Here is a 21,106-nt window from a genome sequence, read left to right as displayed (position 1 = left end):
AGGTGGGAATGGGGAGGAGGAGGAGGGGAGATTTTTTTCTTAAAAAAACATTTTATTGATTCCTTTTGTCCTTAAATCACACACAGTCTCCCTAAATAAATGTGCAGATGTAAACATACGTGGGGGCCTTTCCACTCTAGAACAAACTTTTTTTGTAACTGAAAATGTTCTTGCAAAATTCCCCAATACAACGACTGACCAATGAGACACTGCACCCATGCTGCCCCCTGACCGGCAGGAAGGAGCAAGGCCAGGAGCCCCGGCCCCCGGATGAGAGCCAGAAAGGCTGACTTTCCCCTGGCCCCGGCTGCCAGCTACAGAGCCGATCTCCAGGGCAGCCAATCCTCCAATTGGAAGAAAACTGGGGGCTTCCACTTGCATAGTTACTTTGGATCTGCCCCCAAATGTCCAAGGTGAGTCCCCCAGCTAGAATCCTTGGGGGCAGGATTACGTCGACCTTTGTCTCTGCACCTTTAACGGGTGCCTGGCTCAAAGGAAGCACTTAATGAGGCCTTGACTGCTTAAAAACCCAAACTGCAGCAGTTCATATTTGAAAATGAGCAATGACTCTAATCTGACAGAGAACTTTCAGTAAGTAGGGCTAGAGATCGACGCTCCCCAAAGGTCAAGGTAACAAATCCCCTGCCCTATGTCAGGTTATCTGACTGATTACATCAGGGAGGGGTGCCCTGGAGAGATCTCCAGGGCCCTGGGGGGGGCGGTACTCTAGGGTCAGTCCGCAACGGGAACAGGACAGGAGGGCTACGAGCCGGGCCCGTCAGGCCCCTTTCCCGTGCCCCACAATGGCCGGGGGCCTGGGGCAGACTGTGCCCCTGCATGCAGAGATGGGAATTCTGCTAGCTTCCAGGTGCGGCGGAGCTGCCCTGGGGAGTGCATTTCCTGCTATTCCTGATGGCTAAAAAGGGAAATTTTCCTGCCCTTATTTCCTAGGCACCCAATATATCTTTCTTCATTTAAAAAAAAAAAAAAAAAAAAGTTTCTTGTAAAATTTTCAGGAAAAGCTAAAAAGGCTGACATTGCTTTCAATTCCCTTCAATTTGAATTTCCAAGAAATAATTCTCCCGCACGAGCAAGGACTCCAGTGAGGAGGATGATTCCCTTTCTGCCGCGGCTGAGGAGGATACTGAAATTGGAGCAGGAGCATCCTGATTCAAACGGGTAAGTTTTAAATATCAGCTGAGCTGGGCTCAGGTTCAAATGTGAATTCATCCAAGCTACTGCCTTCCCACACCTAGCTGACAATTTCTAATTAAAAAGCACACTGGAAAGGAGTCTCAGTGCACGCCACTCACTGCGGGGCAGCAGTCGGCGTTTCCTGCTTTGCAAAAATCGTTGAGGTCGTCCTTCCAGACCTCAGCCAGAGAGGCGGTCTTCGGGCACCAACCACCAAGGGATCAAGGAGGAGGAAGTGGCCCCAAGAAGCCCTACAAGACACCTGAATAATCACCTGGCTCAGCAGCAAAGATGGGTAACTGTCCCCACCCCCGCCCCCACCCTGGATAAAACCCCAAGAAGGGAAGAGAAGCCTCCTGTGGAGTCTGAGGCCGGGGTTTAAACGGGCGAGTTCAGTGGGGAGCAATGGCAGCCCACACCGCCGCTCACAAAGCGCCTTGGAGAGCTCGAGGCCGGCTTACTCAGCCAGAGTTAGGCAAGAACCAGCATGGCAGCAGCCCTCAAGAAACATCCTCCGCTTACAAACTAAAGACAGAAACGTTTATTGTGCTGAGTTTCTCTCACTTTCTACTGCAGACAAACATCTGGAAATACCGTTACATGTCCGGGCTCCCAGGCCTGGACTTCGGGCCGCGCCAAGGGCGGCTCGTCTGTGTCTTCCAGGCGGGCTCCCGGGGGTCCCTGAGGTGGACGCCCTTCTAAAGGGATTACCCGGATCCACCTCCCTTCTTGGGATTACTAGTCCTCATTTCATGCCAGATTTTCACGAGGGGCTCTCGGTTCTTCCATATCAGCTCGTGGCCATGTGTGATATACCATCTGGGGGAGAGAAAACGAGAAATCAGGACCAGAGCCTCAGGACTCCCGGGATGCAGACCATGGGCGGGGCATCTCTTTCGAGTGGCCATCGGCGTCCCTGGAGGGGCAGCCGCATCACGACATGGGGCATCGGAGGTAAGGCCGGCACGGAATGTCACCCCCGAGAACAAAGGGGTAGAAGAGACGGATCTGTGTCCTGCTCCGGGCTGGGCTGGGCCGCACAAGCCGCTTGAGCCTCTGTACCTCTCAGAGATGAGGCGGGAACCACAGCCTGTCCCCCACAACGTTGCTACGGCCCTGAAGGAGCCCAGACACGGACACCAGACATCTCCCCAGAGAGCTCTGTTCTGACCCGTGGGTCTGCCGAACTGTGCTAGAGAAGAAGCTTTCTAAGCTCTTCAAGCAAAAGCCTAGAATCTGAAAAGCGTTTGAACAACAGCAACTATCTCCCCAATGGCTCTTGGGACCGGATCCTCTTGTAACAATGATGGATGGGGAAACAGGACCTGCTCACTGCAGGCCAAAGGCACCATTGTCCCACGGCATCCTCTGGCCTGCGAGAGGTAATAATGCTGATGGTGATAACCATCCCGTACCCTCTTCTTCCTCCCGCTCCTCCCAAGGCCTGATCAGTCAGCACAATCATCAGACTAAAAAGGTTAAATTGAGTCGCGGCATAATTATAGTTTTGAACTAGGAAATAAGCGCTGAGACAAATAAAGACACAGCCGCTGAATGAGTCATGTGCCCGAGGGCACTCGGGCAAATGAGGAGAACCCTTCAGATTAAATGGAGCCACGAGGGGATGGGGATGTGACATCTGCATGGGGCTGGGGGGCTCCGAGATAACCAGGGGCTCCATCCCCAGCTTCTTGGGGGTTAACAAAGGACAGATTTCTCAGGGACCAGGTGGAGAAACTTGGGAAATAGCAACGAAGTCGGGTTTAGAAACCGAGAAGTCTCCTGCCTTTCGGATTCTGAGTTACAGACTGCACTGAGACTAAAAATTTGCAGGTTAAAAAAAGGCAACCCAGTTCCAGTGAAATCAGGGAGAAAGGAGGTGTGGGAGAGGGCTGTCAAGTGGTGGAGCTTCTCAAGTGTTCATGTGAAACTCTTCGGAGACTCCTAAGCATTGATTCCAGCCATTTCTCATGAGCTTCCTCTATTCTTCATCCCGTGAGACTGTCAGGGAGGCTTTTACCTACAGTGAATTACTGCCAGCGCTAGGATTTTTATTCAATAATCGGTGAAGTTATAAATGGCACCGTGTCATGGCAGCACCTCCTACGGAAAGAAACAGTTCCCATGCAACACACTGCTACTCTTTTGTTTAAAAATAAAAAAGAGTAGGGTAGGATGTTCATAATAGGGCAACTGAAGCCGCCTTCCCCCAAAGTATGCCATTTATGGAGCAGCCCCAGCGTGAGCGTGTGAGGGTGAGATATAGGTATGTGTCCCCACATATAAAATCAGACTCTGATTTCACTGACACGAGGGCCTCCTCTCATGGAGACTTCCTTCACAAATGCAGACTAGCTCTCACTCAGCAGCTAATAGCCTCAGTGACCTTACCCAGGGCCCTCCCAGGTGAGTGACTTGAATGGATATTGATATGAACTGCAAAACGGATAATTCTGGTTATAGAAAATTTAAAAAGTTTTGTACAAACAAAACCAATGCAGCCAAGATTAGAAGGGAAGCAGAAAACTGGGAAGAAAATTATTACATCCAAGGGTTTTATCAAAGCCTTATTTTCAAAATATATGGAGAACTGACTCAAACATAAGAATACAAACCATTCTCCAATTGATAAATGGTCAAAGGATATGAACAGACCATTTTCAGAAAAAGAAATTAAAGTCATTTCTAGTCATATGAAAAAATGCTCTAAATCACTATTGATCAGAAAAATGCAAATTAAGAAAACTGAGGTACCACCTCATACCTTAGCCAGATAGGCTAAAATGACAGAAAAAGAGAATGATAAATGTTGAAGGGGGTGTGGGAAAACCGGGACACTAATACATTGCTGGTGGAGTTGTAAACTAATCCAACCATTCTGGAGAACAATTTGAAACTATACCCAAAGGGCCATAAAACTGTGTAACACCCTTTGATCCAGCACGGGCCTCTACTGAGTTTGTATCCCAAAGAGATCATAAAGGAGGGAAAGGAGCCACATGTGCAAAAATGTTTGTGGCAGCCCTCTTTGTAGTGGCCAGAAACTGGAAAGTGAGTAGCTACCCATCAGTTGGGGAATGGCTGAATAAATTATGGTCTACGAATGTTATGGAATATTATTGTTCTGTAAGAAATGACCAGCAGGATGATTTCAGAGAGGCCTGGGGAGACTTACAGGAATTGATGTTGAGGGAAGTGAGTAGAACCCGGAGATCATTGTACATGGCAACAACAAGATTAATTCTGATGGACGTGGCTCTCTTCAACAATGAGATGATTCAGGCCAGTTCCAATGGACTGGTGATGGAGAGAACCATCTATATCCAGAGAGAGGACTATGGGAACTTAGTGTGGATCCCAATGTAGTATTTTTATCTTTTTTGTTTTTTGCATTTTGTTTTCTTTCTTATTTTTTTTCCCTTTTTGATCTGATTTGTCTTATGCAGCTTGATAATTGTGGAAATGTGTATAGAAGAGTTGCTCATGTTTAACCTATATTGGATTACTTGTTGACTAAGGGAGGGTAAGGAATAAGGGAGAGAGAAGAGTTTGGAATAAAAGGTTCCAATTGAAAACTATGCAGTTTTGAAAATGAAAAGCTATTAAAAAACAAACAAACAATTCCCAGGCCAGCTCCTCCAGGAAGCCTCCCTGATTTTTTCCTCTTCAGTAAAACTCCTTAAACTACAATAGGCCAAAGAGAAATCAATGATTCCACGAGACAGCAAGAAATATTACAACAAAAATTAGAAGACTAAAAAAATTAATGTAACTGATATTAAAAACAACTAATCTGGAAAATCAGTCAAAATGAAAGTATAAAGACTTTATAAAGACAAACATCAGGGAAAAACTTAGGAACTTTTATCAAAGCAATCATCAACCATGTCTCTAAGGGAGTTAGCAATATTATGAGAGACAAAGACACAGAGAGATCGAAAGAGACAGAGAAAGAGAGAGACACACACAGAGAACGCCACGGAAACATTTTTTAAAAATGCATAGAAAAAAACCAGAAGGAAATTGAAGGGAACACAAAATAAGCAGGATAGTTTTGAAAGTAATGTGTGGAATTCATTATTCACATTTTAAGAACCTTGCAGTTTCATGCCCAATCTCTTTTTTGTATTCTGCTGCATATGTCACAATGCTCTTCTTGGGGGTGTTAAAATTCAGAATAAAATAAATTATAAAACTCAGTTTGATTTTGGATGTCCCACTTCCAAACTGTGACTTTGAAAGACGTACCTCCTATTTCTCCATAAGAAAATGCCTGCCAAGATCCATCCTATACCAGAGCCCAGGGTCCTACATAATCACTTCCTGGCGTTTCCCCGTAGGCTGCCCCCTCTGTCTCCCACCTGCTCAGCTTGGGACCCTCTTAATAGCCAGGTGCCAGTCCGCTCCCACCCACCCCTGACAAGTGGACCCCGGAGGAGCTCACAGAACACAGGGAAGCCCAAGTCATTCCCTGAGGCCCGAATACTGCCTGTGCTCCTAGGTTCATGTGACCCCACCGAGCCTTCTCTTCCTCCAGATAATTCTCTGTTTCTTCCAGAAGGGCAACAAGCCACTCTGCCCAAGGTTGAGGAGGAATTAGAGGGAGGATTAATCAGACAGCAGCAGTCCAGCCCACCCCTGACCATGGGTACGAGCACAGCACAGCAAACCAGAGAGAGCTGGGAAGGAGGGGAGGGGGTCACATCCAACGGCTTTCCTCACACAGATGGCGTAGGGACTTATTTTTCTTTGTTTTAGGAGGAGACAGAAAGATGTTACTTTAGTTCCCCTTAAGAAGGAAAACTCACACTTACATTCCAAAAAGGGCTCCCCCAAGGTGTGCCGCGTGATCAAAAAACTTCCATCCCAGGATCATCCCGGCCGTGTCCATTGCAATTATGGCTTTCAGGGCCTACAATCCAACACAGAAGCACGTGAGGAGACGCTGGGGGGGCTTTTGTTCCCTTCTCTGCCCCAACGGCAACAGCCCAACGAACCCAGAATGTGCCTCCATAATGCCCATGTAGTAAGTGCAACTGCTCTGGGGGAAGCTCCAGGAAGTCAGGAGAGAGAGCGGGAAGGAATAGGAAGCCAGATGGACTTGGGAGGGCACTGACTGTGACTAAAGTTCAGAGGAAAAAAGCCCAGGCATACAGGCAGCAGGCTCTTGGGCAGAGAGATGGGGCCCTGGGGCAGAGCTTGGGCACCTCAGGTAGAGAGTGTGGCCCTTGAGGAAGGATGCAGCTGCCTCTGAGTGTGGCCTCCTGTGAACCCCAGCCCCGCCATCAGCTCACTGTCTATGGCAGCTCTCCCCACTGGGCCTTGTCTCCAGGCTCATGGAAGCAGACTAAGGGAGCGGATACTGCATCAGGACCCTCTGATGCTCCTCAGGGCCTGACCGCTGGTTCCTGGGCTTTCCCATTACGGGAGTATCTCAGCAGGTAAGCCTCTGGGGAGCGGGCTCTCTGCAGTCCCAGATCCCCAGGCCAAAGAATTAAAGGGAGAGGCCTTGGGCAGGGAATGGCCACCGTGCCCTCCCCGGCATTGGACAGGGGAGCTCTTCAGGAAATCTGAGCCCAGTTCCTGCCCCGACTCCTGCCAATGGTGAGATTCTCGGCCAATGACCGGGCCTCTGGGGACTCAAGAATGAGGGAGTTTGGACTTGCTGGCCGCCGGACGCTGGGGCATCTCAAGGCCCCTGGGGATCTGTCCCAAACCAGACAAAAGGGACGCCTTCGCTCGTCTCGCCCGTGCCCTTGTCTGAACCCCAATACAGTGTCCTCTGGAAGTCCTTGTGACCAGGACCTCTGGGTTCCTTCCTACTGATCTGCTACCATCAGAGGTGAGCCTCCTGAAGCTCATCGTTTGCCTTGCTCAGGATCCTACCCCGGGGTCTGGAAGACCCGAGTTTGAAACCTCGAACACTTCCTCCATGGGTGACCCCTGGCAAGCCTTTTCAAACCTGCCTCCATTTTCTCATCTGTAAAATAGAGATCATGGCAGCCCTTCCTTCCCCCCGCAGAGCTTTGGTGACTCTCCCAAGGGGGAACAATCATAAGGAGCCTGGAACAGGGCTTGGCATACAGCAGGTGCTCTAGAAATGCTTGTTCCTTCCTGGATCAGGCTCGTACCCCATGATAAGTGCGGACCTGCTGGCCTTGTGCCTGGTCACATGCTCACTGACTGTGTCTGATATTGAGAGAGGGGGAGAAAGCAGAGGGCCTCTTGGGAGGCCTGAGGGTGACCCCTCACTCCAAAGGAGGCTGTGCCCCTGACTCCCTAAATGCACTCACGTTTCCTGCTGTGAAGGTGAACATGGGGAGGAAGATGATGGCCAGCTTCCCTTCAGGGATCTTGGTGCAAACTGCTGCCAGGACAGTCATGATGGCTCCTGACTGGAGAGGGCAAAAGGAGCTGGTGAGCACTGACCTGGCCCAGCTTGCTGGCGCAAGAAACCCCCACGGTGCCCCCTGAGGCCCCAGACCCTCCCAACACTGAGCCTTCATCCATCCTGTGCGTCCCTTACTAGGGCAGGACCCCCCACGGTGCAGGGCAGCACCTGGATTGAGCAGTGCCCCCTGGCACTTGCTGCCTGACAGAGGGACACCCACTGTCCTCCCTGACTGTGAAGTTACTCGCAGACCCCCAGCTCCCAGGGCAGTGAGGGATGCTGGGAGAAAAGCCCCCCCGAGAGCCTCAGCATCCCCGTGCGGGAGGCTCGGCTGCTGCTGCTCGGTTACAAAGAAGGGGCAGGACCCCTGCCAAGCAGCTCCCTGTGACCACCTGGGAGTTCTCGGACTGAGAACGAAGGTGATTCCTAAAGATCCACGCGAGGCTGGGGTGAGTCTCTGTGGCTGCTGGAGGGAGAAGTCATGCACAGGGTGAGAGCAAAGAGCGGGACCCCCTCACCCCCCGCAGACGCCCGTCAGGCCCAGCAGTCATGCTGGTGCCCCTCCAGGGACACAAGGGGAGCCTTGCCATGCAGTCTGCCCTCTGCCGTCCCTCAGTCCCCAGAGATGGGCAGCCCACATACGGGTGCCCAGCCAAGCTTTGGGGGACTAAACGATGGCTGGCTACGGCTCATTCACATGAAGGATGGTCCCATATCCTCTTTGGGACAACCTGGGACAAAGCTGAGATCCTGGGAGAAAACCAATGGGCGCGAGGCTCAGACTGAGCAGAAGAGGCTGGTGGGGGACGGGGCACAAGGAGGCCTCCGGTTTCTGGCCACGGCCAGCGGGGGAGGGTCTCACCTAACTAAGCCTTCTGGTATGAGCTTTCCTTTCCTTTTCAGTAGTGGAGAGAGAGTGGAAGGGAAGGAAAAACATTTAACTAAATAAGTTAATTGAAAAAAGGGGCCACCAAGCTTCCCCCAATTAAACCTGAAGGGTAAGGAAGGAGGCGCTAGCGAGATGCTTCTCAGGGAGGGCCACTGTCTGTGCTGGGCAGCCTCGGGGAAGGATCCCAGAAGGTTCCCAGCTGGCCCTGCCCTGGGGAGCTCGGTCAGGGGGCCATGGGGTCGGCCCACCAACGCTCTAAGTGTCCGAGAAGCTTAGAACACCAGGGGCCGCTTTCCCTTCCTCACCTGGCGGTCAGGCTTCTAACCAAGTGGTCCCAAAGTCTGCTCCCGCCACACTGAGACCCCGAGGCGACCCTGGCCTTCCTGTGGCGCTGACGGCTCGGCCGCACTGGGGTCTGTCCCCACTAAGACCCGCAGAAACGTGTGATTCCAAGTGACCCCTGGCCGTGGGGGAACCTCTCTGCCTGCTCTCATTCTGGTCTGTGCTGCTACAGGGACAATCACGTGGTCAACAGGGGAAAGGGGAGGAAGGTGGCGATGAGCTGGTGCAGAGTGAGGAGAGAAGGACCAGCTGGTTTCCTGCTGGGTTCCCCTGCTTAGGGAAGGTGGAGGGCTGTGGGAGCAGAGCACGGCATACTTGCTCCTCTGGCCTACTTGGCCCCTTTCTGCCCTGATTTACCCTTTCTGGGAGCAGAGGTCAGGAGGCGCGCATTTGGAAGTGAAGGTAGCATCTGACCCAAAGCTAAGAAGAGAATCCCTGCCCCTGCCTCCCTTTGGTCAGGGCCGTCCTGCTGTGGCTCACAGAGGCTGGCAAGAGGAGGACCACAGGAGGAGGACCACAGGAAGACCCCCCATAGACACCGAGACTGCAGAGCCCCACTCACCGCACCGAGAGAAGGCCCGAACCTCCCCGTGGCCACTTTGCTGACGTAGCTGACGAAGGTGGAGATGACACCTGGGGGGAAGCAAAGAGAGACCCCGTTCTAATCACCAGCCCCACTACCTGGGCCCGCGTGGTGAGCCCAAGGACCGGCCTGGGCGGGCAGGGTGCAGGAGCCATGGCAGCTGAGGCTCACGGGGGCTCGAGGACTCAAAGTGGGGCCTGCTTGAGCAGGGAGGACGGGGAGGAAGGTGCCATGGCAGCCAAGGCCCAGGAGACAGGCCTGGGCAGGCAGGGGGCAGGTGCCACAGCAGCCAAGGCCCACGGGGGCTCCTGGCCAGCCACCTGTCCTCCTCTCTCTCAGGCTGAGCTGTGAAGGCCCTGCTGGGGGAGCCAGGAAGGCAGCTTCTGCTCAGAGAAAAGTGTGCCCCAAGGCCCCAGGTACCGACCCCCTGCTGTAAGGGGCTTCAGCTCGGCTCACTGCTGCGCAGAACGGCTCAGCCATGTTTACAGTCTGTTATTATGAACTTAACTATTTCCACTAAAGATGCCAGAAAAAACCCAATTTTCCAATTTTAGCAAATAATCTGAACCATGTTTTGGAGCCCGAACAAGTCCATGATGGCCGCCATCACACTCTGGGTTAATTCTGGCATTTTTTTCCCCTTCTCTCTGCATTCGCTTTATCAGGCTGACCAAAGGGCTAGGCCAGGGATGCAGCATGAGCAAGAACTAACAGATGGGCCCCCATGCGGTGCTCCGGGGAGGAGGGAAGTCGTCCGGCCTCCCAGGCCAATTCTTGCGCAGGATTTAATGGAGCAAATGGACTGGACTGCAGGAGGAGAAGGTGTGGACACGCCAAGGAAGGAAGGATTCAGTGAGGAGCAGGCCAGGCCACGGCTGAACTGCTTACACTGTTTTCTTCCCTTGACATGACCCTGGAGCTCTGAGGATTTCCTTAAGTTCTCATTTGAATGGGACAACAAGAGTCAGGCACATTCATGGACCACAACTTGTTCCTGATCCTCCGAGCAGGAGACATGAGTGGTTCAGTTCACCGAACATTTGTCATTTATTTTTGCTGCCGTGACTGGTCTTCAGGGCACTCCCCGCTCAGGTCCCGGGGAGGCCCCTGGGATCCCACTCTGCAGGGTCACAACAGCACAAGGAACAGTCTGTAGCTTTGGGGGATCTGGGCTTGTGGTTTCTCTCCAAGGGCACGCCGCGTCTGCTAAGTGCCCGCCGTGCCAGTCTGTAAACACTTGTTAAGCACCTACTGTGTGCCAGGAATTGTGCTGGGTGCACTCTCAAGGTGCTAGGACGCAGTACACGTACATCCCCAAGGATGCGCATCATACTTTGAAGCAGGAGAGATCTTGGGAGGGTCAAGAAAGGAGGTCTGTCTGGGGGAGAAGGAAAAATGCCGGAAGAACCTCCCTGAGGAGGAAACAGAAGCCTTGCCTCTCCCCTTGTGCCCTGGGAGCACTGGACCAGGAGGAGAAGGAGGAGACAGCCTGTTCCCCCTCCCCATTTCCCTTTGCTTCTGTCACTTGGAGACCTCATCTCCATCACCCTCCAAAGAGATTTTTCCGCCTCTTTTGAGAGAAGTCCCTGGCTCAAAGCCTTCCTTTCCGCCAAGGGGGCTCCCTCTCAGACTTCTAGCCTCTTAGCTCAACTTCCCTGACTCCCAAATCCGCTCCCCTCAACAGCGACAATTTTGAACTTAACCATCACCCATAACTTATGATGCCATCATCCAAACTGCTCTCCCAGGAGTGGGTCGAACAACAAATCACAGACACAATCCATAATTTCATCCAATAACGAGACAACAATAACAAACCACAACCCATGGGATGCAGCCAAAGCAGTTCTTAGGGGGAATTTCATATCTCTAAAAAGCTACGTGGAAAAAATAAAGAGGAACTCAATGAATTGGGCAGGTGACTAAAAAAGCTAAAAAAAGAAATCAAAACTCCCAATTAAATACTAAGGTAGAAGTTCAGAAACTCAAAGGAGAGATTAATAAAACCGAAACTAAGAAAACCATTGAACTAATAAAACCAAGAACTGGCTTTAGGAAAAAACCAAGAAAATAGATAAACTGTTGGTTAATTTGATTAGGAAAACAGAAAGAAAAAAAACCCAAATCACCAGTATAAAAAATCAAAAGGGTGAACTTACCAGTGTTACCAATGAGAAAGAAATTAAAGCAATAATCAGGAGCTATTTCGTCCAACTGTATAGCAGCAAGTCTGACAATCTAACCGAAATGGATGAAGATTTACAAAAATATAAATTGCCCAAGTTAACAGAAGAGGAAATAAATTACTTAAATAGTCCCATTTTAGAAAAAGAAATAGAACAAGCTATTAATCAACTACCTAAGAAAAAAATCCCCAGAACCAGATGGATTCACAAGTGAATTCTACCAAATATTTAAAGAACAATTAAATTGTTCTCCCCCATTCCAATTTCTTCCTTACTCAACACCTCCTTCATGCTGCTGCCAGATCCACTTTCCTAAAAGACAGATTTTTTTTTTTTTGGGGGGGGGGTTCTATCTGCAATCAACAAGCATTTATTAAGCACTTAAACTAAGTGTCAGGCACTTCCAAGCCCGAGATAAATATCTGTACAGAGGCCCTGGAGATGAATTATTCCTCCCAGATACATCTGTGCTGGGGGGGTTTCATCAGGATCTCTGTGCCCATGGAGGGAACTTCTACCTTTTTCTAAGCCAGATGTGTTCTGGCCCCGTCCCACTTGAGAACCTCAAGGAGATCCCATTGCATGAGGACACAACAGAAAACTGCTGGCACTCTCTAAGCCCCCTAGCGCCCTTGCCCGCAGCATTCCCTCCCCATCCTAAGCTGAAACCAGAGCTTCCATCAGCTTCTTCCCAGTCTCTGCCGGGGCCACCCCTTCACTTTCAGGGCTGAGCGCAGGTGCCCCGAGGGGCACATTTCTGCAGGACCCTGAGCCCCGCTTTTCTGCTCCTGCCCTAACCTTCGGTGAGACGCAGCTTCTCTGACAGGGAGGACTCTGCAGTCCTGGCGCTGGACACTGAGTGGCCGCTGCTTCGGTCTCTGACTTGAATGGGATCCAGATAGACACCGGCTGAGTCGTTTGGGCCGCCATCCTGGAGCCTTTCTGGGAGGCCGAGGTCAGACCCTTTCCCGGCTGCTCTCGAGGCTCTCCGCTCGGGCCTGTCCCCCGCACAAAGCCTTGTGTTTGTCCCTCCACTCTGACTGGCCTCTGTGCCGCGGTGCGGCCGGTTCTATCCCAGTTGGGGGAATGTCACAGCCGGCTGGCCCCGCGTCTCTGCGGGCAGACTTCTGGCCAAGGGCATGGTGCTCTCAGAGGCCACTCCCGCCCCCTCTCTATACACGTTTTGTATATTGTTAAGCTTTCCCGTGTTCTCTTCCTGGGAATCTTCTCGAGGCCCTCAGACTTTTCTTTAAGAATTCTCCCAACTGGTCTGGAGTGTTATGGCCAGGCTGAGACCTTCTCATTCTTCCCTGAGCTTTCATTCACTGATTTCTCCAAGAAGCCTCCTGAGTGGCCGCCAAGTGCTCCACAGGCAGGTTCTCCTGAGAGACAAGGGGCCTGGAGACGGCGGCAGACAAGCAAAGGGAGATTCTATGCCATCCAGCCCTTGGCTGGGGTGTAGGGCAGGGAGCCCGGCTGATTTCCTGTATTATTTTTAAGCAACAAGTTTCCATTAGATCAGATATATTTTGGGTAGGCTCCTCGTATCTGCTGAGATTCTTGGACATGGTTTCTTTTTTTGGGGGCCTGACACCTCTCACTCTGGCATCTTCCCAGGGGTCCCTGAGGTGCTTTCCTGAGGTCCGCTGGATATGATGGACAATCTTTTGTGTCACACTGATGGCCTTCTTGCTCTACAGCCAGGATCCTGCAGTGGAGATTTTTCAGGGCAAATGAAGGAGGAAGATGTGTTCTTGCCAGAAGCTTCAACAGACCCAGGCCTCAGAGTTGGGACAAACTCCTGCTAAAGCTGAACAAGGGGCTGGACAGACCTGACCCTCCTAAACCCCTGCTCTACTGCATGGGATCAGTCAGACAGAAACCTCAGGCTCCAAGAAAATTTGGCTCCTCCTTAAGCTGAACTTGGCACCCCTGGTCACGCGCCTGCTGGGACAGGCCCTTGAGAAAGCACCAGGGGCCAGCCGCCGTGGTCCCTCTCTCCCACCAGCCCACCAAGTACAGCATGTAATTCAGGGGCATTTGGGGTCATTACCTGCAGACAAGTAGACGGCCACGAACTGCTCTTTCCCAAGGATGCTGACGATGCTGGTGGAGAAACTCCACAGAACGTACATGTTGGCCATCATGTGTAACAAGGAGAAGTGGCTGAAGGTGGAGAGCAGCATGGGGGTGCAGAGGGCTTCTGCAAGAAGAAAGAGAGCCAGAGTCAATAGTGGGGTCACAAGGGCATGGGCACTCAGGATGATCCTGCTGACCCAGGGCGTGGGCACACAGGATGACCTTGCTAGATCTGGGCACACAGGATGATTGCTGCTAGACCCGGGGTGCTTCTAATGAGTTAGCCCGGGCGGGTGTCCTTGGGCCAACTCCACCAGAGTGAGAGACTTCAATTGTTATTATCATGAAGCAGGTGAGAACAAAGCCACAGAAATAGCCATGTTGTCAGGGCCCATTTTCCAGAAAGAAGGAGTGAGATTCTCTTACCAATAGCGAAGAAGCTCAGGGAAAAACTAAGGGCAGGGAGTATTAGAAACAAGCCCCTCCTCGGCCTGCCTGGCTGCTGTCTTGCCCCCCCACCCCCACCTCTCGGCCTGCCTGGCTACTATCTCACCCCTTCCTCATACCCCTGAGACACGTGGGCCCCCGCCCTGCTTCCTGGGAGTGCGGCTAGTGGCCGATATTTGCCCTAGTCCCACGCTGCAGCTCAAACACTATGGAGACGCCGGGCTAAAGCCTCCAATTCAGCCATCCCCATGGGCTGCGAGGTGCCTGCATGTGCCCTGTACTTTGCTGGCCCCAGGACAGACTAAGCTGCTGTATCATCGGGGTGCTTCAGGAAGCAACACGATGCACACAACAAGGTGTTCCCAGAGAATACACCATTCTAAGGAGCCAAGAGCCAAGAGACTTTGCTCAGAGCTAAGGAGACATGAGTGAAGGCCTCTTGCGGACATCTCCTCCCAGGGGAGTGAGGCGCTCCCAGGGAGCTCTCAGCATTATCCTGATAAAGGTTCCTATGGGGGTTGTCAGTCGCCCGGCCTAGCAGGGGCTCATGAAGACCCTCCCCCAGCAGCTCTGCCCCCGGCAGTCTTGGCGGGGGAGGGGGGCACTGGGAGAGGTCCTTCACTTGTCCATTTTAAAGAAGGAAGGCCGCTCAGGTGACAGTCTCTGACAGGACGGCCACACCTGTGAATCAACAGACCTTTTCCATACCTGCGGCCTTCTCCCCGCCCCCACCACAAGCAGAGTGAGACTTACTGGAGGCAGGGTTGGACGTGAAGTACTTGATCATTGACCTCTGGAGGGAAGGGACTCGCCATAAACAGAAAACAAAGACATTGGCCGCTATGATTCCTGCAAACATAGGAAGAAGTGAAATTCAAGTAGTTAACACAAACATCTGGTGGGGGACTACAGCTGTGATCGACTCTTCTGGGGAGCTTCTACATTGATGGCAGAGGGAAGGGGTAGAGCCCCAAGCAGCAGAAGACCCCGGAGAGACGAGTCAAAGGGCCCCCGCACAGTCCAATGTGGCCCCCTGGACAGAAGTCCAGGGCTCCAATTCACAATAAAGCCGTCCCATTTACAAGAGCAGAGGAAGAACCCGTACAGTCAGGAAGCCCGACCCAAGGAAGGACAGCTACCAATAAACTCAGATTCTCCATGACACTGGCTGGGAATGTTCCCAGTAAAGGTCTCATCTCGGAAGGCCAGATTTCATACAATCCATTTTCATGCAATAAAATGCAATTTCATACTAAAGTACCAGCATCATAGTTCTGATGGGAGGGACCCCACCCATTCTTTTTTTTTTTTTGGCCAAGGCAAACATTTTACCAAATAAAAGTGAGGATACCCACTGCCCCAACAAAGCAAATGGGCTCTTTGGGAAAGTTAGGAAGGAACAGATTTTTAAAGGATTCCCAAAAGGTGACTAAGTGCTGGCAATGCCCTTTCCATCCCCGCTCCCCTCTCCCCCAACCCCAGAAACCCATGTGAAGGCAAATGAAAAGCAGCTCGACACTTGGGATTGTTTAAACGCCTGTAATCCAAAGAACTCTGAAATGGCGAGTGCGTCTCAGAGTGATCAACAGTGACCCTCAGTCCGTGGGGGGCAGTGCTCGGATCTTCTGTCTTTCTGTCAAGAGCTCACGCTTAACTCTAACTGTACAAAGATGGCTCCTAAGAGCCTCCAGACTCAGAATATGGTCAACAATCAGGAGGATGTTTAAAAGCAAATACTTAAGGTAAACCTGGCAGGTTTACACTCGGATTCATTACCCTAACAGTGCTCACTGCGGGGCCACAGTGACCATGGACTCCTCCTCTCACAAAGAGGCACCCACTGTGGTCTCCATGTTAGAGACACGAGGCTGATGCCAGCGGTGACCTCCCTGCCTCTCTCCAGGAAAGGCTTTCCCTTCACAGGCTGAGCGGAAAAGAGCGGCCCATCTAAGCAGGCGACCATGTTCCCTTATGATAAGTAATGTGACCCAATGATGACGGCTAAAAATAAAATGGTGAAAGGGGGCAAGCCACGTCTCAGGTAATGTCTGAAAAATAAACCCATCCTTAAGGCGGGAGAGCTCGATTGTGAAGCGAGAGGTTCAGACTCAGATTCTTTCCCTGACGTCCACTGGAAGGAAGCGAGCTGAGCTTCTCGCGAGCTGTTTGGACCCTCGGACTCAGTCTGGATGACTTATTCCCATGAAGCCTCAGAACAGCATCTCTCACCTACTTGTATGGGAAGTAGTCCTAGTATGGGAAGACCTCCAGCTTTAAGGTCAGAAAGGCCACAATCTGCAGCCTTTCCGGGCAATACTCTCCTAGGAAAAGACAACAGAATGGACTCCCAAAGAACAGTCTAAAAATCAAACTGAAACAAAGCCCCCGGCAGTGCTTGGGAAGCCCGATTAAAGGGGCCCATTGAGGAGCTCGCCTGGGGGGGGGGGGGGGGGGTGACGAGTAGGTTAAGGTGACGATCCCTGGAGTCCCCCCTCCAACATTCGGTTCTAAAAACAATGGACGATTCCCAGTCAGAGACGGAGCACAGGATCAAGGGCAGCTCTGCCGAGAGGCCGGCAAATCTAATTAAGAATCCTCACAGACCCAGCCAAAAGTAATGGCTCAGGGAAGGCAGAGGCAAGGTTCAGCGCACCAGATGTCCGGGGCATAAGGCACCCAGTAGGGGTGATAAACAGTAAGACAGACTTTAAAGGCCAGCTAGGGAACATGACCACACAGGTATTGCTGGAGGACAAGCCGAATGATGAGCCTCTGGCAATGGAAGCACAGGCTGTTTAAAAGGAGGTCCAAAATTAGGGTTAAAAAAAGGCAGGAGGGCCTTAGAGTTAGTGTCAGACAGCTGATGGAGAACAGCCTGCAAGACCAGCAGCAGGTCCAAGGAGCCACAGACCACAGAGGGGCCCCTCACAGCAAGGAGACAGACTGCACCCGGGGACAGAAAAGTCTGGTCCCAGGAAGAGGAACAAAAGCTGGGCTGTCGTGGGAGGCCTCTCGGCCCCCTAGGCTGGGTAGGCTATTGGCCCAGGTCACAAGGTCAGTAAGGTGGCAGGTCAGGCAGTCTCCATTACCCAGAACGCTGTGGTTCTCTCTGTTTACATCAGAGCAACTGCCAAATTCCTGCCTTGCCTTTCTACTAATTCCCTCCCACAGAAGCAACGAAAAGAACTCTCCTGAACCCGCTTCAGATGAAGAGGCCACGAGACCTGGCAACCAAGAGATTACGGGAGACTCTGGAGAGAGCCCTCTCCGTGGGACAGTGAGGTTGGAAGAAGCCAGACAATGATGGCTTAAGAAGGGAGGAACAAGCCTTTTTGATGAGTTTAACTACAAAAAGCAGGAGGTGGAGGTTTTACTAACTGGCAAAGTCAGTGAATCAAGAGGGACAAAGCATCCAAGAAAAGCTGACAGGATCATCACAGTCACATTTTGATGGATCTCTGATCTCATCCATGTAGACAATTTCCTCTCTCGGTGAAGATGATGGCCCCTGTTTGTCTTCTTGACCTGGCGGGTTCTTGTCCATGTTCTCTCCTAGAATTTCTATACAAAAGATGCTCTACCCACTGCACTGAGCTGCCTTTCTCCACGGTAAGGGCTCCCCACCTTCTTTGTGTCGGGTCCCTTTGAGGGTCAGTCTGCTGAAGCCCATGGCTAGACCCCTTTCTCATAATCATGGTTTTAAATGCATAAAATAGGACTACAAAAAAGCCAGTTGCACTGAAGTAGTTATCAATATAAAAACAAGTGGGTGGCCCCCACATTAAGACCCCAGCTCCAGGTCTTTTACACATTATTATAGCAGGAATTCAGCTCTCGCCTTCGCATGAATACAGCTCACCATGTATCCCAAACAGCTAGTTTCTTGATGGCATTCCTTACAGATTGTTACATGTAAATCATTCCCGGAAGATGTGGCAGCACAAGGGAGCTTACCTCATCTTTCTGTTGCTTTCTGCTTCATCCCCCAAGTTTGCTTCTCTGTAGGTAAATGTACTAAGGTTTTCAATTCAATAGCACCTCTGAGGAATGCTTATATTTGTGAAGAAGGCTTCTTATGCCAGGAAGTGGCAAGGGATCAATGAAGGTGCTCTGTAATTTCCCAATTTTCTTCCCTTTATTCTGGGCCCATCCATTTATTCATGTTGCACCACCTCAAACACATATATTCACATACTAATTCTAATTTGGACAACTGATAGCTTTCATCCCCGTAGCCCCTGTCTGTATGGATCATTAAACTTATCTCTCTCATAGATTCACGGATCACACGGAGGAAGCTCAGCATCATCTTAAAGCTTGATGCCTGCAACACAAACTCCCAGGCAAATTGGAGCATTGGGTGCCTCACCATCTGTAGAGAATCCTTCTTCTCCTGAGATGGTGCAGAAGATAAGGGGAACCCTGACAATGTCAAACCCCTTTGGCAAGCACGCGTCTTTCTGATGTATCCTTTCTTTGATGTTAAAAATCTGAGAGATCATTGAATAGAATTACCTCTGTAGTTGTACTTAGCAAGGAACTGTTTATAAACTTAACGTGTACATGAAAGATGCCCTGTTGGAGAAGAGCTTTTAAGGCTGTGCTTCTAGTCAAACGCATGTTTTTTTCTCTTCCAGTAATAACCAAACAAGACACAATGGGGTCTTGATTTTGTCAGCTCTGAGACTGCAAATAATGTAGTTTGTTACAGAAAATCATTTGGGAAAGGAAGCAGAGTCGTCCTCTATATTCAAGATTGTCCTTGATTTGTGTAGATCATTCAAGGATTTCATAAAAATCAAGAAGCACATAGTTTCATAGTTAGTGATTTTGATTGCCTTTTCAGAGTAACATTTTCAACTGGAATGGTTCCTTTATTCTTATGCCTTTTTCCCTTCCCTGAGATCACTTGTAAAATCATTCTTCCAAACTGAATCACTTCTGCATTGATTTCTTTAGAATAGTTGGCGAGATCCTACAGTTTTTCTCAATGTCATTTCTTCAGAGTCCTTTTTACTTCTCTGTGCTGCCCAGTGGGACCAGAGGTGTAGGACCATCACTGAAAAAACAACCCATCTGTTCTATTTCCTTGTGCTCCATCGATGGAACCTTCTGGCTTAGCTGAATCGCACATCCAACTTCCATTAACTTGCCTTCTAAAGTGCTCTCAACTGTTTTATGAAGCACCCACCAGTGGGAGGAGCATCTCCATTGATGAAGCCATGGATGATAGCTCAGAGGTGATACTGGAGTCTTGCCTTCTTCTCCAGAGTTTTACCAATGAATTTATATTCTAAAGCTGCTTTAGTCACAACTGCTACTTGTCTCCACCTGGCAAGGAAAGCAAACACTAGAAGCCTCCAGAGGCTTCTAAGTACTTTTGGCTTTCGGGCTGTGGATACCACTTCATTGCCTCTAAATTGATATTAGGATTGAATCAATGCTCTCTTCCACTTCTGCTCTTGCCAAGGGCTCCCTTGAACGACTGGTCCACTTGAGGTCTTGGACCCATCTGGTCCCTTTTCATCTTTATCCTTTCTTCTAGACTGGGGATGATTTTGGCTTTTGCTCTAATTCACAGTGTGGTTGTACACAGGAAGGGCTGGCTCACAAGAGACTCCCCCATGAGTAACCAAACACCTATGTGCTAAGGCAGAATCGCTTTCTTTTTTAAAACACTGATGTTCTTTGGTTCCTTGGTATTGGTGCTGGCCAAATCTAATTCTCTTCTGACAGAAAGTGCTGAAGAGATACGGGTATGAAGAATAATCTGCAAACCTTTCACCTCTTTTTTCTCAGATCTGAGCCACATTTTCCAAAATGCTTTTAATTTAACTGACATTCTTTTCTTTTGTCCTGGAGTCCAGAATTGATTGAATCTGTCAGATTGAATTGGGCACTGATTGGATGCAATATACTATCACGTGCCACAGAGAATACCAAAATGAACAGTAGTCCTTGCTCATGAACCAGTAACATGATACATACACAATTAATTGCACTAAAATGCAGAAGGGTTAAAATGAGATGTGAACAAAAATGCTATTGGAGTTTCAAGTTGGAAGTTATTATTCATGCCAAAGAAGCACATGAAGAAGGGATCACAGAGCATCAATTTTGAGCTGGGAAAGACACTGGAAATCATTTAATCCAATTCCCTCATTTTACCATGAAGAAACTGAACTGGAAGGATCCTACAAATCAGAAAACCTAGGAGCTAGAATTTGGGCCCAGATACTGAGAATTCAATCACAGGACTGAAACTACCCTACTCTGCTGCTTGCGGAACACTTTGGGAGAGCTGGAACAAAAGGGGACTTGCAGGCCAAACCAATGACCTGCATAAGGTGTGCCGATAAAGGAGCAAGTGGCCTGTTCCGGCTGCCAACAAGGATTTGTGGGGAAATCCTGGACAAATAGTCAAAGCCCAGATCATGGAGGCTCAGTGCCTAGTCATGTGAGAAAGTTACACAGGGCAGGATTTTGATACCTCGGCAACAGGCAAGAAGAGCACATAAATGAATCCCATGTGTGCCCATAGAGATAAGACTTCAGATGACTAATAGTTTCAAATTTGCCACTGGTCTATGTATCTTGAGTTATCTACAGAAAAAAAAAACAACAAAAAACAAATAACAAGGTCTTCAATTTGTTTTCTTCCACAGGACAATCATTAATTCAATAAATGTTTATCAGGTGCTTGTTATGTGCAATGACCCATGCAAGAGCAGCTGCTCAGGGGAAGCGGGGAAACAATACGGATCCCCACATGTAATACCACAAATCCAAACCCTGCTGATGAGCTCAGAATAATTTCCCTTTTCATCTGTGTTAAAACAAGCGATGTAAGAGCTGAACAGTGTTTTCTGCTGGCAGGGATTCATAACATCCCGGGTGACAAGCAACTGAAGGCACTCCAGAGTGCAAAACAGACTCACTGCTCAATGGAGTAATTTGTAGGCTTTCCACCAAAGGTTTTCTTTGAGCGTTTTTAG

The 21,106-nt window shown here is 50.0% G+C and overlaps 1 protein-coding gene across 1 annotated transcript in view; it reads right to left on the bottom strand.

Moving 5' to 3' along the window:
• Positions 1-1,712: 1,712 nt before the first annotated feature.
• The window catches only part of PARL (presenilin associated rhomboid like), a 30,296-nt gene continuing 10,902 nt past the window's right edge, over positions 1,713-21,106 (bottom strand). The window contains exons 5-10 of the mRNA XM_031968011.1: positions 14,865-14,960; positions 13,639-13,788; positions 9,379-9,449; positions 7,488-7,589; positions 6,009-6,106; positions 1,713-2,013 (exon numbers count right to left, since the gene is read on the bottom strand). Of these exons, the coding sequence (XP_031823871.1) occupies positions 1,902-2,013; positions 6,009-6,106; positions 7,488-7,589; positions 9,379-9,449; positions 13,639-13,788; positions 14,865-14,960 (629 nt within the window). The 3' untranslated portion in view covers positions 1,713-1,901. The remainder of the gene's footprint in view (positions 2,014-6,008; positions 6,107-7,487; positions 7,590-9,378; positions 9,450-13,638; positions 13,789-14,864; positions 14,961-21,106) is intronic.

Source organism: Sarcophilus harrisii, chromosome 4 (assembly GCF_902635505.1).
Source record: "Sarcophilus harrisii chromosome 4, mSarHar1.11, whole genome shotgun sequence".
Classification (NCBI taxonomy): Eukaryota; Metazoa; Chordata; class Mammalia; order Dasyuromorphia; family Dasyuridae; genus Sarcophilus; species Sarcophilus harrisii.
The sequence above is the reverse complement of the archived record's forward strand: the minus strand, read 5'-3'. Positions and strand labels throughout refer to the sequence as shown.